The sequence below is a fragment of the Pieris napi genome, chromosome 16, assembly GCF_905475465.1.
Source record: "Pieris napi chromosome 16, ilPieNapi1.2, whole genome shotgun sequence".
Taxonomy (NCBI): domain Eukaryota; kingdom Metazoa; phylum Arthropoda; class Insecta; order Lepidoptera; family Pieridae; genus Pieris; species Pieris napi.
The window spans coordinates 9,737,579-9,753,489 of NC_062249.1; the positions used below are offsets into that span (position 1 = coordinate 9,737,579).

Consider the following 15,911-nt stretch of genomic DNA (forward strand, 5'->3'; position numbering starts at 1 on the left):
TCAAGTTTGAATGGAACACTATAATTTAAAAGTAAAATAAATTGATTCAGCAGCACAAGGTTACATACAATAAAACAGACAACAAAAATACTGCAATGTGCTACTGAAAAGGCACTCATCTATTAAATTTCGCCAAAATCTATCAAAACGAGGTTAGGTTAATTTCGAAAAACTTTAATTTGTGTTTATAATTTCTATTGTTTATTTTTAATGAATAAAACCATGATAAATAAAATATTTTGGTGTTTTTTTTGAGATGAATTCAAAAATTTGGAAAAAATTGATTAATAAAGATATCGATTTTTTTATGCAGAATGTCACATCCCTAGTTACATAACTCGCTCCATTTCGTTTTCTTTCACTAGAAGACTACAATTTGTATAATATGTCAGTGGCCGTTTGGCGTTTAGTAATTTAATAAGTATTTATTATCCAATTAGAATTTAGATTTATAGGCCCTATCGAAATAGAGCGTCAAAAATTGAGTTAGACTCATTTGTGTGTCCCCCTCCACGGAAATCTTTAGTAAAAGGCGAAAGATTTATACGTTTTGAAGGTAAACCAGAGTAACGATTACCCGTTTGCTTTTATTACACACTCCCTCTAGAGGGGTGTGTTTAAGCCCGTTCGGGGCTATGCCCCCTTCGGGTGGTGTGACTTCTCGCGCCCTGCTAATACAGGGCGGTACGGGGTCGAGGTTTCTCCTCTTGGTGGGGGCTGCAGCGCGCAAGGAGACGTTGGCCTCAACTCGCTGCGCGCAGCCGATGGGGTCTATTCCGGGGTGTCAATCCGGTGGTTTGGGGCCAAGGAGTATTCTCGACTTGGCCCTGGTGTCTCAATGGTTGGTATGGGGCAGCTACGCGGCTCGCGGTCAAGCTCCGCCGGGTGAGACCCCCGGTGGCCCCGGGGGAGGCCCAGCGAGGCGACCAGCGGTCGTAGCCGCGGTTGCTGCCCTGGTGTCACGTCCGGTGGTTGGGGTATCCGCGGAGAATAGCTCACGCGGATACCTGTATTTGTCTGGTGGCCTGGAGTGCCACGGCGCGATGTCCTTGAGGTGGGGATGTTGAGAGGCGTCCGCTCGATCAAACATCCCCTTGGCGAGCCGTGCGACGAACTCGTCGATTGACTCCATCCTCAAGTCCCGCGCTATGGTGGTGTTCCTAACGTAGCGGGGGGCCCCCACTGCGCGTCGTAGGTTGATGTTTTGTACGGCGCGCAGTCTCTGGCGGTGGGTCTCCTTTGTGTAGGAGTACCACGCCGGTGCCGCGTACGTTAGGTGTGGGCGCACGTACAGTTTGTAGAGCGCGAGCTTGGTCTGGAGGGGTAAGTTGCCGTAGAGTAGGGGGTAGAGCGCGTACGTCGCACCCTTGGCTCTCCCTACTGCCCTGTTGACATGGTGCCGCATTGTGAGTCGCCGGTCTATGGTGACCCCTAAATATGTGACCGGCGTCTTCCACGGCACGTCCTGATCCAGGAATCTCAGGGGCGGCGGCAACTTACTCTGGCCAAAGGCAATCGCCTGTGTCTTGTTAGGGTTGGCGGCTAGTCTCCACTTTTCTAGCCACTCTGGCAGGAGGTCCAGAGCGCGTTGGAGCTTAACCGCAGCGTGCTTTATATTTAGGGATGTGGCCACGTACGCCGTATCGTCTGCGTAGAGGGCCAAGGTGCACCCTTCTGGGCACGGGACGTCGTCAGTATACGTGGCATACAAGATTGGAGACAGCACGCTGCCTTGTGGTACACCCGCCGTGATAGGTCGCGGTCTCGACGCAGCCTCTCCCGTCGCTACGAAAAACGTGCGATCAGTGAGAAAGGCGCGGAGCACGGCGACTATGCGGCGGGGCTAACGATTATAAATTGTACCGAGATACTATACCACTCGATCGAGCTAAACGATAGCGCGTCTTATTGAATGAGCAGCGCCATCTTGCGATAGTGTGGTGAATTTGTCCAAGTTACCGTTTACGGTCAAACATACTATTGGCGCCGGCTACCATCAGTTACGAATAATCCTATACCACATTGTCATATTGGGCTTTAAAAGAATTCTATACTTCTAATCTTATTTCAAATTTAATTAAGCGTCTGGTAGACAGTAGTACATTGCAATATAGGACTATTCCCTCTATTCGAAATGACCTCCCTTCTATTTTAAATTTCACTGAAAACTCTAACAACATAAAAGCTTAATAAAGCTATACTTAATATATTAAGTACACTTTGCGGAATGTTACCCTCAGGGTGGATTATAATGAGGTTCCGCGAAAAAATGTTTTACGCTTTGTCAAAATGCCATAGGGCCACGAATTTACAATAAAAGACCCTTTTGAATAATTAATACGCGATTTTTATTTAATGTCTCTAGGAAAAATAAATTCTCTCCCTCAAATAAGTGATGAACTTTTTGTAGAACATTTTTTAAATTCTCAATATCAATCTTAAAAATATTTAATCTTAAAAATGTTTAAAAAGAAAATTATAGTACTTACCCGAAAGTTTGATTCCTGGTGAAATAATAAATTACCTACATGCCATAATTTTAAAGCTGATATTATGATAACGCTATGCCATGTCGGTTACATTATATTTTTTTAAAGACGGCTTTTCCTAATATATGTTAGGTTTCAGGCAAGTTATATTGATAAGTGGCACAATATTTTAATTATTTCAGTACCTATTAATATAACAGTTTAATTATTTGATATATATTGAAAGCATTGGGCGTGGCATGCACATATACGTATATAGTATTATCATAAAATAATTATTTGGCCGACTATAACTAAACAATACTTCAGAAATACATAATCAATTTTAAGTATTTAATGCATACATATATGTTAATGATTTGAATATTATGTATGTACTACTGAGTACATATATTTAAATCATCCGTTTGTTATCCGAACTATGTATTTTAAACAAGGATAATGTCCTTCGTAAATATGTCTCAGAATGGATTTCAGTATCACTATTGAAACAGAATAAGGGGGGGCTAAATTAGATGTTATTATACGTATACTGAAATACATTATTATATACACTGATAATAAATTAATATCACTCCGATATCTTAAATATGAGTCACTTTTCGCTATTCAAGCCGTTATTAAAGTCATACGACTCCTGTAACGAAAGTAACAAAAATATCATATTCGGATTTCCTCGGTTAAATTTATGTAATGGGTTATTTGACAAGATTTTATAAACCTTTTCAGATTATTTATTAGTGACTATACACCAAAAAATATCACATTTATTATTTTTTGCTTATTCCCTTATAAATTCAAATTACATTAATAATTTCATTCATTCATTAGATTGACAAATGATCATGAAACAGATTCAAAAATCTGGGGTCCAGACCTAACAAAGTTGTAGCGCCATTGATTTTTTTTTACTAAATATTTTCGAGACGTTTCACTTCATAACGCTTTTAAAGCCATGTTTTACACTAATCTTTTCTAAAAGTCATACAATATACAAAGAGCAATTGAACAATACAAACTTACATAACTTTACAAAACTCTAAATTACACCAAACATAACATAAATAATCTAGAGCATCATAATTTAGACTACATCGAGTCTTTGAGGTTATCAAGATACGCCGGTAATGCTTTCTGCAACAAAAGTATTTAGGGGATATTCACTTTTATCACATAAACGTAAGGTATAATATTCTGTGGCACTTGTAAACCAACCAGCGTGTAAGGTATATGTTGATGCCAACCCCCACGACACCTCAGAGACTCAGGCCTGCACAGGATTATACGTTTAGATGTTCGTTTGAGAACACCCGTGCAGTAACCAAAGTAACCTCGGTGCGGCTTTGAATACCGGTGGGGTTTGACTTCGTACGTACTACTGTTCTAGCCAATCCCGACGTCGCTTTAGAGACTCGGGCCTGCACGGGATTAGACGTTTAGATGTTCGTTTGAGAACACCCGTGCAGTAACCAAAGTAACCTCGGCGCGGCTTTGAATACCGGTGGGGTTTGACTACGTACGTTTTGTCAAGACGGTTCGACGTATCGCTGGCACCGCCTCAACCCACGCACCCCTGCTAGTGCGTAATTGTAGGATGTTGTCTTGAAATGAAACTGCGCCTTGTTCTTGTTTCTTGCTTCGCCGATTATTCTTGGGTCCCAGTTCGTTGCGGAGGAAAAAGAGGATTTTGCGTAGATCTCGCCGAGCTTAAGTACATCGACAGTATACCGCGACGAGAGCTGCGCTTACAGCCATCTGTGCGCGTATACCGCGACGAGAGCTACGCGACCCTTTTATTCGGCGAAGCATTTAATTAATTTATTTAACTATCTTTCTTTACATATTTTTACCTTACTTATATATACTTAATTTCTACTTATGAGCTACCAACAATATTCTTATTTTACTTATAGCTCATATCTACTTAATTTATATTGTATATATAGTCACTAACACTAACTTATAATAATCTATTCCTATTTATACATATGAGTCGCCAACATTCTCCCCCTCGTGCGTAGCACCGTTATTCCTGCACGGCGACTTCGCAGGCACCATGATCACGATACTCGACGATGGTCTTCGCAGCACTCCTCCTTTGGTTGCGACGTCCACGATCCTGGTTCTTCCGTCGGGCCCGGGGTACGTGGTTTCGATGATTCCCCTCGGCCAAGTTCATGGTAACGTGCGATCCACGATAAGAACCACGTCGCCTGGCTGCAGCTGCTCGCCTTCCCGTCGTTTTCCTGGGCAGTAGCGTGGGCAAGTTCTCCCGTAGCCATCTCCTCCAAAAGTGATCAGAGAGTCGTTGAACGGTCTTCTCTTCTCTGCCCACCAGTTTTGCGTCAGGAAAATGCCTTATGCGCGCAGCTCCACCGGATCGCCCAGTGAGAAAGTGATTAGGGGTAAGGTTACTGGTTAGCGCCTCCTCTTCCAAATTATAAGCTAGGTTCGTTATTAGTCTAGAATTGACTATGTGTTCTGCTTCCAACAAGGCTGCCTGCAGTTCAAGCCTTGGCATAGAGATATATACTTCGGCTGCATACGACGTCTCCCTCGCGTCAGTGAAAGTATGCAGCTCCCCCTCAGTGCAGAATGTTGTCATACATCGCGGCAGCTGGATGTCTTGTTTTCTATCGATTTGTTCTAGGTAGCTCTTCCGCGCTTCGGTGTCGTCTTCAACGATCTCTATTTTGTTCGACGGCCATCCTCGTAACTCGAAGTGTGCCTTCTTATGGATCAAGTCGACTTGCTGTATTACTCGTTGGCAATCGTCGCTGTGGCTGTGGAAGCTATGCAAATGATCATGCATATAGTGCTTCCGCTCTATTGCTTGCGCCGCTTCTTCATATTTATGTAAGAAGGCCTTTGCGTTCTTAATTTTTATATACATCGCAGTGCAAGGCGACGACGCAGCTCCAAAAACCACTGATAACATTCTGTAATCCTTCACTAGCGCTTCCTTGTCTTTTCGCCAAAGGTATCTGAGACTATTTCTATCTTCTTTACGTATTTTCACTTGCAGAAACATTTCTTTTATATCGGCCGCTATTGCTACAGGGCCTTGGCGGAATCGCAGTAGCACTCCAAATATTGACTGTAGTAAGTCCGGGCCGGACAGCAGAACGTCGTTAAGGCTGACTCCGTTGTATTTGGCCGCAGCGTCGAAAACAATTCTCAGCTTCTTTTTCAGAGGGTGAACCACTGGGAAGTGAGGCAGGTACCATTTTTTGTTAGATGTGCAGTCGGCTGGTGCTTCTTCAGCGTAGTTGCTTTTCAACAGATTGTCTATCTGCGCGCTATACTCATTTTTTAATTTAGCGTCCTTACGCAGCTTTCTTTCTATGCCTTGAAATCTGTTGAAAGCTGCTGCGTAGTTATTTGGAAGACATACATCTTCCTTTTTCCACAACAGTCCGACCTCGTATCTGCCATCTTCCAACTGTCGGCTGGTTCTTTCCAATATGTCCAGTGCTCGCTGTTCGATATCCGTTGAAGGCTTCTTCGGCTGAACCCCCAAAGACTCAATAGTGAAGTGTTCCCTCACCAACTGATCTATTTTATCTTCGACGACGCTGGCGTGTGCACATGTGTTCACGTAATTGATCGGCGACACGCCACTGCTGTCGGAGCCGTGGAGAACCCATCCTAACTTCGTTCGTGACGCCACCGGCTGCCCTGGCTTTCCACGTCGTATTTGTAATGAGACAATATACTCCCAATTGTCTTGGCCAATGAGCAGCTTCGGCGCCTCAGCTTCGTAGCACACGTCTTGTAGTAAGCCCCGCAAGTGATGACACTTCTTTAGTCGGCTTTTATCTACGAATTGAGGGGTTAATTTGAGCTCCTTGATAGTTCTTGCCCGCTTAAGTGTGCTCTTCTCGCTTTCCTTGATCCCTTTTAGTTCGATATCTAAAATCATGGAGTCGTGATTTTTCATTTGCCCTCCGCCGATAGTTTCTATATTCAGGGCTTCGCGAGGACCCTTGATGCCGATGCTCGAAGCCATGTTTTCGTCAAGCAGTGTCACCGTTGAGCCTTCATCTAGCAGCGCCAGAACTTGTTTGCTCCCAGCCGGTCCGTATATCTCCACCTTGAGCATCTTAAGAATAGCTTTCGGTGTGCTTATTGTATTGACCGTTGCTGTCTCGGGCGCTGCCTCTTCGTGACATTGTTCGCTCTCCGACGTCACATGTAGTAGGCTATGATGCCATCTTCGACACAACTTGCACGGTGGTCTTCGGCATGTTTCTTTCCGGTGCTTCCCAGCGAGGCACTTGAAGCAGACCTTAAGCCTTTTAACTGTTTCCCATCTGTCGTTGACTGCCGCCTTCAGGAATCTTTGACAGTCTTTGAGTTTATGGATGCCTTCACACTCTGGGCACTTGATTTCTTCAGGTCTACTCCTTTCAGCGATATTATACGTAGCTTGCTTCACTGGCCTTCTTATCGCTGCGCTCGGTCGTACGCTTTTGCTGTCTTCGAGTACCGCGAATGCGCCGCATTTGTCCGCTTCTAAATTGAGGAAGTTGCTTATCGTTTGAATATCACTGAACGATTCCTCATCCCTCGCAGCCGTGAAATCGTACCATCTGAATCTGAGAATTGGAGGCATCTTGTCTATTATAAGTTTCACGATTTCAGGCGAGTAGAGGTATTGCGGTCTCTTCAATCCCTTTATGGCGGCCACGCTGTTATTTATTTGGCTAGCGAAGACGCATATGTCCCTGGGATTTTCCGTCGTTCTGGGAAGCGCCTTTAATTTCTCCAGTTCAGCTAGCACCAGCGCGTCGGGTCTACCAAATCTTCGGCGTAAAGCGTTAATAACTTCTTCTGGCATCGCCTCTGAGTACAAGAGGCTCTTAATGCTTTCTCTCGCTGTGCCTTTAATCGCTTTACGTAGCCGCGCCATATTCTGAATGCCAGAGAACATCGGAGATGTGTCTTCATATACGACTCGAAACGCCGTCCATTCGGAGCTGTCGCCTTCAAATATCGGCAGCTCTTGAATGTACTTCGGTTGCGGCGCTACATGTGTCGTCATGGCTTCCTTTATTGCGTCAGCTATTGCTCGAATGTCGCTCTTTGTTTCTATTTCTTCTGGCCTTTGTGCCGATGAGCGCATCCAGTTTGCCACCTTTTCTTCATGGTTATCGTTGACGTCTTCTATAAAGGAGTCTTCATCTTCCGTTTCTGCTTCTAATCGTAATCTGGCCAGGCGTGCTGCTGCCTGCGCTTCCCGCAGCTCGCAGCGAGCCAGCTCTTCTCTGGCCTCGGCTTGTCTTCTTGAGCTGGCTCTGGATACGGCTCTCGATGCGGCCCGCCGGGTGGAACCCGCTGGCGCCAGAGTCAATGCTTGATCTGGCTGGCTGGCTGCGCTCGTCGACGTGGACTGCTCTATCGTTATCTCTTCGCCTGTGGTCCGGACTTCGGACGTAGTGGCGGAGGTAACAGTCGTCGTCGATTCCCCTCGCTGCATCCCGTTCTGTGACCTTGTGACTGGCATTTTCTTTTCGCAGTATTCACTTCTTGATGACAACCGTTGCAGGATCCGGCTCGAAGGACCACTGTTGATGCCAACCCCCACGACACCTCAGAGACTCAGGCCTGCACAGGATTATACGTTTAGATGTTCGTTTGAGAACACCCGTGCAGTAACCAAAGTAACCTCGGCGCGGCTTTGAATACCGGTGGGGTTTGACTACGTACGTTTTGTCAAGACGGTTCGACGTATCGCTGGCACCGCCTCAACCCACGCACCCCTGCTAGTGCGTAATTGTAGGATGTTGTCTTGAAATGAAACTGCGCCTTGTTCTTGTTTCTTGCTTCGCCGATTATTCTTGGGTCCCAGTTCGTTGCGGAGGAAAAAGAGGATTTTGCGTAGATCTCGCCGAGCTTAAGTACATCGACAGTATACCGCGACGAGAGCTGCGCTTACAGCCATCTGTGCGCGTATACCGCGACGAGAGCTACGCGACCCTTTTATTCGGCGAAGCATTTAATTAATTTATTTAACTATCTTTCTTTACATATTTTTACCTTACTTATATATACTTAATTTCTACTTATGAGCTACCAACAATATTCTTATTTTACTTATAGCTCATATCTACTTAATTTATATTGTATATATAGTCACTAACACTAACTTATAATAATCTATTCCTATTTATACATATGAGTCGCCAACAGTATAGTTCTGCAAGAACTCTGCTTCACGTAACAATTGTATACTAGTCGCCATAATGTACTAGGTATGGTGAAAGTCAAAGGAGATAATTTCCATACCGTTTCAATCAGGGCAGCTAATCTCTAATCTCTAAAAAAACTATCCTAACATTACAATGTCCTGCTATTGTAATGTTTCTCTCTCTATAGCGCAGTGTACAAATACAGCGCGAAAGGGAAATAGTTACTTGCAAGCTCATTAGTAAACAATAATGATTATAATAAATTCTCAGGTGAGATTAAATATTCTTCTTGGGTGAGATTAAAGATAACAGTGCAGGTATACATTATAGGTATACGTTATTGTACGATGAATTTTTTGAATCTCATGACTTCGATTCAAAATATATTCTATAGTAGAAACAGTTACTTTAAAAATCAGCAATTAAACGACCCTTCTTATTTTACAACATGGGAAGAGAAAGTCAGCCTAAGGGACAACCCTAAAAGGCATAAAGCCCATTGTCACCCATTATTGTGGGTGCATAGCTAACCATTGATGGAGGACAATGATTTATTCTACCAGGCAAGATTTTAGGGCTGTATCTCTGTAACTGTTTTGTGATCATTTGTTTTTATTCTGTGCCTGACACACGCTATCAACATTTTGGGTCTACATGCCTCACGATGTTTTTTGTCACCGTATCCATACAAATTTCTTGATACCTAATATTCTTCACCCATACGCTAACGCTTGTTACTTACGCTTAAAATATGGAGCCCCTAAATTTGGCCAGAGACTGCCGTCGATATATCAACCCTGTGACGGACGTATGTTATTCACACACTATATATAACTGTTTGTTGATAATCTTGAGATACAGTGAGACTGTTTCACAAGCATGTTTTGTAAAATTGTGGCGATAACTATAGCTCACTGGCACGAGGCCTTAGAATCGATTCCCGGTGTAATTAATGTTTGGGTTGGCTCTAAGGTAAAAATAAAAATAATGAATTTTTTTTTTAATTACTAGTATTTTTGTTTTATTTTATATATTATGTTTTTATTGTATTTTTATTTTTGACGTGATAACGTCTCTAAAATCGTTTTAGTCGGGTGACATGTTCAGAAACTTGTGTCACACCAAAACCTCACGAGCGCGATCGCAGGTATAACGAGAGAGAGACGGACCGATCTCCCGTCTCATCTCGAGCGCTGCCAGTCATTCCGTGAAACTTGTCACGCGGAATCCTCACGAGCGGAGGCTGGCATAGCGTTCGAGTGAGTGGACCGATCTTCCGTGAATAAAACGATAGATGTAATTTAAAATTTGAAAAAATTGTTATCTTCATTAATTCCTTACTTCCCAAAAACTTATATCACCAATAAGACGTTATCACGTAAACATCTCGATCGTAAACCTACTTTACAAACAACCAATATTTTTTTATAAATATTTGTAACATTTGTGTTTGCCAAAATTTTCATATATTTTAGAAAAGATAGCTTAGTAATATATACTATAAATATTAGTAAAATATTATGTATATATTACTACTTAAATAAATAACAATGAATTTTATGTAATGTTTTAGTGTTTATTAATTAGTTTGGTCACGAAAAGTTGTTTCGAAATGTGATTAGACATTTTTGACTTTTATTAGTAAATAAATAATAAAAACAATAAAAACTAAGTAGGTTTATTAATGAGGTTTTTCAAATTTCAATTTTTTTATTCTCGATATTTTCAAGTTAATTTATGAACGTTTATTTCGTTTATATACATTTCTGAGGACTGGATAAATTATGTAAGTTTTCACGAAAACAAGATTACGTTACTCATTATAATTTTAGTTTATGTTTTGTTTTGTTTCCATAAATAATAGAACCCAAGACCTTTTAAATAAACACGCCAGATTTTGAGATAACCTTACCAAACTGTGCGTGTTAGATGTGAATTAGTGAAAACACTTTTTAATAAAGTTAACGTGTTTATAAAACCATTAACTGTAGGTTTAACCACCGTACTTTGAGCGACATCTTTATTGGTTGTCGTTTTATTGCGAGCAACACGAATATTTCGGGGCGAAAATATTAAAAAAAATAAATGAAACGACCTGTAAACTGAATTATTACGGAGCTTTTTAAGGTTGTGGCTATACTCCGTAGCTTCCACTTGCTATTTGCGGAGATTTAGTGCATTTTGGCAACAGTTTTTACTCCTTTAAAAATTTTGTTATAAATTATTATTAATTTCAATTAATGTACCTGTACAGTATTAAACGATATTTTAAATGTATAAAAATAAATAGACATTACTAGCTACCCGCGTATTAAATTCTAAGGAACTGTAGAACTATTGTGTGTGGTACGAGAACTTCTTTTTGTGCTCTGCTGGAAACTGCTCTGCCAGCTTTACAGATACCGTATTTTTTTTTTATTGACTGATTGATTGATTTTTGTAACAGAAGGCAAACGAGGAGGCTTATCTGATGTTAAGAGATACCGCTGTCCATGGCCACTCACATAACCAGGAGGCTCGCAAGTGCGTTTCCGGCCTTTCAAGAAATAGTACGTTTTTTACTTGAAGGACTTTTAGTAATTGGTTCAGAAATACTTTAGTGGGCAGCTGGTTCCATATAGTGGTGCGCGGCAAAAATTGCCTTAAAAACGCTCAGTTGTGGAACGACGGAAGTCGTGGTGATACGGATTGTATTTTGTATTCTGCCTAACCGAAACTCAGCTGCCGGTATTAGTCCGAACAACTCCTCTGAACACTGTCCATGGTAAATGCGGTAGAAGACGCAAAGAGATCCCACATCTCTACGCAAAGCTTAGGGATCAACCCGCTCGTAAAGTGACTGGTCGTCGACGATTCGAATCGCTCTTCTATAATAAAATTAAATTAAATACCATCTGTGCATAGCATTAGCTAACTTAGCACAAGTCGGTGTCGTCTGTTTCCAATTAAAAAATCCCATCCCAATTAAAAGGAAAGCCATATTGAATTTTGCTAATTATTAGTACAAGTACAAAAGGCCGATTACAACAAAAAAATACCAATTAAGTACCATTTTTTTCTATGATTTCGGTAGCTTAGAACCCTGCGGAGTTTTTGAACTTAGCCAGAAGCTATGGAAACTTCTTTTTGTATTTTTAAATTGAAGTCGAATGTTTGCGCAGATCCAGCTAAAAACTAAACTTCTAACTTTAAAACCTTTTTTGAGTAGCTTTAACTAATTTTAGGAAGCTGATTTTTTTTATTTGTACAACATTAAAGACAATCATTTCACAGAAAAAAACTGCAAAATACCTACAACAAAAAGATATGAATTTTTGAAACCTCGCTGGCAGAATACATTCAAAAAACACATAAAAAATTATAACTCAAAAAGTACAAAAAATCGCGGAACATACGGGGTATTTTCTTACACCCCCAGGTGTGAGGAATCTAAATTATAAATAAATTTATTGACGTCACTAGTTGGACCATCCTGTATATGAAATATTACAGAGTTCGAACACTGCTAAGCACTGCTGAGCAGGCGGATTACTTTGATAAAGTGCTAAACTACAACGCCGGGGCATCTTGCGGATATGCCTTTGAGAGAGAGATACGCTCTTTTCTTGAAGATCCCTAAGGCGTATTGGTACTGGTTCCACAAAGAGGTGCGACCGGAAGTGTCTAAAAAGCGCTATTTTGCTGAATATTACTGAATATTTTTAAACTTACTATACCTCCATCCTTAAACTCATTTCTCAAGGATTCGTGTTACTTTGTTTATTCAGCAATTAGTCTAACAATTTATTTTTATACTGTCGAGTGTTGAGTCTTAAATAAGCTTTAATAGTTTGAGCTTTTATTTAATATTTCATATTATGCGAGACATTAATACTACGAGACTGTCAATAAAACTTTAGCTACGGAGAATTAGGTCAGTAGTTATTTTAAACCCTATCTTTGTAAAATATATTTGGTTATATATTAAATGCCTTAATATTGGTTCATCTCTGAATCTGTAGGCCCTGGATTTGTGATCATTTCATGATTTCAGCCTTGCGATTCTGTAACTGACTTTTCGAACTCGCACAGCGGCTTTCGCAGCGGCGGTCGCGCTCTGGCATTCTGATAAACAATAAACTACAAGCTCCCTGCTTATCAGAATGCCAAATCGTAAAATGACTGCTTCACGACTGATTTGAGCGCGACCGCCGCTGCGAAAACAGCTGTGCAAGTTCGAAAAGTGAGTTACAGAATCGCAAGGCAGATCATCATTAGGCACAGAACCTACAAAGAATCGGCTTACGAGTAGGATATACAAGGCAATCGTGGATGAGTCAGGTCGAGTGGGCTTTGACGTAGGTACGTATCTGGACCAAAACCAGAACGTATGAAAGTTTTTTTTTTATAGAACGGGGGGCAAACGGGCAGGAGGCTCACCTGATGTTAAGTGATACCGCCGCCCATGGACACTCTCAATGCCAGAGGGCTCGCGACTGCGTTGCCGGCCTTTTAAGAATTGGTACGCTCTTTTCTTGAAGGAAGAGATGTCAGACCGCAAGTGGATATCCGTGGTGTCTGCCTACCTCTTAATGTTAATGTTTGTGTTTGTTTTAATAAATAATAATAAATCATTTATTTTCAAGAAAGTGGTACATTTATATCAATCAATTATAAAAATTCACACAATCAGCCACACAAAAAATAGGCAAATGTCACATTAATGTTCATTAAGTCATATAATAAGAACATCTGTCATAATAATAATAAGTCAAGCTATTTAAAATTAAATGTTGTCAAACTTATAGGCTAAATATTCGCCCACGCTATGAAAGCACCTTGACTTTAAAAACCTATTTAATATATTACTTAACAATTACCTTAATAAATCACTACATTAAACTCTGACTTCATTCTGCGCCGTAGTGGATTTTTATTAAGATGCCTTCGTAGTGTAATGCAATAATCACTTAACACACAAACATCTTTCGACGTAATTTTTTTTCTGACTAACCAGTCAAAAATACTTACCGTACATTGAGATATATTATATACGATGTGTGAAGCTGCAATATCCACAAATAATACTTAAAATCTTATCTAAGTTTTAAGATTTCGCTACATTCCTATCTCAAGCGGAAACTTAAGACTAATGACAGTTGTTGGAAGCGCAGACAGACGCCAGGTGTGGGAAAAATTCTGCACCACTTGTAGTTTGCACTTCGATCTACATCACTTTGTGCTTGAGATGTGTACTATCGGGGAATCGATTGAAAACAGTTTTATATCAAAATAGCAAGTCGGAAAAACGAGTGACTCAAAGCAAATGTTGTTAGTGTGTATGTTTTATTAGATATTAAACAAAACATTTATTACTAACGAAACACACGCACAGAAACACACAAAATAATAATGATCTAAAAAAGAAAAATAACAAAAATAAGGAATGAGGTACATTTTAAACCTTATACAAAAATTTTAAAATTGCTCAAGTTTATCAATAATAAATTTACGCAACTATAAATAACCAACTTTATACCACATATTACAACAATTATGAAATGTTAAGAGTTGACATAATAACTTGCAAAATGTTCTCACTTTTAAACCACAATAATATGAAATAATGTTTGCGTGACAGGCTTACATTATACATTTAATATGAAAATGAATAGCAGTAACAATATATTAGAATTTTTAATTCAGTGTAATTTATTAATGATTTCAGCAGGCTAATACTTGCTGACTCATTAATCCTATTATTAATAAAATAACTAGCTGACCCGGCAAACGTTTGTTTTGCCATGTAAATTTTTTTAGGAAACATTTTTCAGTTCAATAAAAATAGCTATCTAAAATAATAAAAAAAAATGGGGTCATATGTAAATTTAAATGCTATATCATACAAAATAATACAAAAATTGAGGTGGACACCCCTTGTCACTTAGGTGTTGATAGATAGATAGTAGCCGTATTTTAGACTTACTGAATAAGAAAATAAAATTTCATAAGAGTCGGTCGAGCCGTTTCGAAGGAGTATGGGAGCGAACATTGTGGACACGAGAATTTTATAAGTCATAGAGATAACTTGTTGCTAAATATGTTTAGTAAAGTTTCATATTGGTAAATCAGAAATGACCGGGTCAACAAGAAGGGATGACCAACTCGCAGCCGGACAGCATTGGAGACGGGTGGCCCATGTCAGAATTCATTGGAAATTGTTACCATATCGATACCCGACAATCTAGAACTATGCAAATTGGTTTGTATTTAATATATGTCGTACATAAATAACTTGGGTATATTTAAAGCCTTACTTTAGTTGAGGTTTATTTTTAACCGACTTAAATAAGGAGGAGGGTTCCCAATTCGACCGTATATATTTTTTATTAGTTTTCGTGGATAACTTTGTCACAATGTTGTCATTTTGAATGATGAACATGAACCGATTTTGATGATTCTTTTGTTGTTAGAAAGGAGGCAAGAAAGAAGAGATACAGAAACGTAGAGATAGAGATGTAGGATCTGATGATGGCATCCTAGAGGAATCGAACCTTCGAAAATCGTTATAGCGTGCGTTTGTTAATTTTTTCATTCAGTATTTAAAAGCACTACTAATTATTTTAGGTCTGGAGTCGATCTGATGATGAAGGCGAAAGACAGTTTCTTTTGCTAGTTTCCAGTTTCAGGTCAGCAGCTAATTAAATTTATATTCTATATCTTTCCTTATGCCCAATATTATAAGAAATTGAATTATATTTATATTAGTTAAATAAATCAGTGGCGCTAGAACCTCTTCAGGATCTTGGCCTCAGATTTCTGAGAATCTGTTTCATGATCATTTTTAAATCTAATAAGCATGTAGCCTCCAGTGCCTGACACACGCCGTCGAATTTTTCGGTCTAAGACATGTCGGTTTCCTTATGATGTTTTCCTTCACCGTTCGAGCAAATGTTAATTGCGGACATAGAAAGAATGTCCATTGGTGCACAGCCGGGGATCGAACCTACGACCTCAGCCCTCAGGTATGAGAGTCGCAGGCTGAAGCCACTAGGCCAACACTGCTCAAATTTATATTAGTTAGAGGAAAATTTAAAAATTAAGTGCGGAAGGTAACATGGGATCACTACGTGACCTATTTAATTAAAATTAAAAATATTTCCTGCGTAAAAAATTAATTGTTAATAAAATTCAACTCGCCAGTAACATTCCCTTGAAATCGATCTCCTTATTAATAATTAATAATCCAAAG

At 40.1% G+C, this 15,911-nt stretch overlaps 1 protein-coding gene and 1 non-coding gene across 2 annotated transcripts; both read right to left on the minus strand.

Annotated features, from left to right (window-relative positions):
• Positions 1-455: 455 nt before the first annotated feature.
• LOC125057608 lies at positions 456-570 on the minus strand. The gene has a single exon (XR_007118231.1). It is a non-coding gene; the product is annotated as a U5 spliceosomal RNA (small nuclear RNA).
• Positions 571-4,664: 4,094 nt separating this feature from the next.
• LOC125057497 lies at positions 4,665-7,968 on the minus strand. Its single transcript, XM_047661219.1, has 2 exons — positions 5,499-7,968; positions 4,665-4,816 (listed from the first exon to the last, which is right to left on the minus strand). The coding sequence occupies exons 1-2, from the start codon at positions 7,966-7,968 to the stop codon at positions 4,665-4,667; spliced, it is 2,622 nt and encodes an 873-aa protein (XP_047517175.1).
• Between the last annotated feature and the right edge of the window lie 7,943 nt (positions 7,969-15,911).

What these genes read in the sequence shown, in the direction of transcription:
- LOC125057497 (XM_047661219.1), bottom strand. Translation starts at nt 7,968, where the DNA reads ATGCAGCGAGGGGAATCGACGACGACTGTTACCTCCGCCACTACGTCC. An exon ending in GTTTCTGCAAGTGAAAATAC is followed by an intron (nt 4,817 to 5,498) that starts GTAAAGAAGATA and finishes ACTGGTGGGCAG; the next exon opens with AGAAGAGAAGACCGTTCAAC.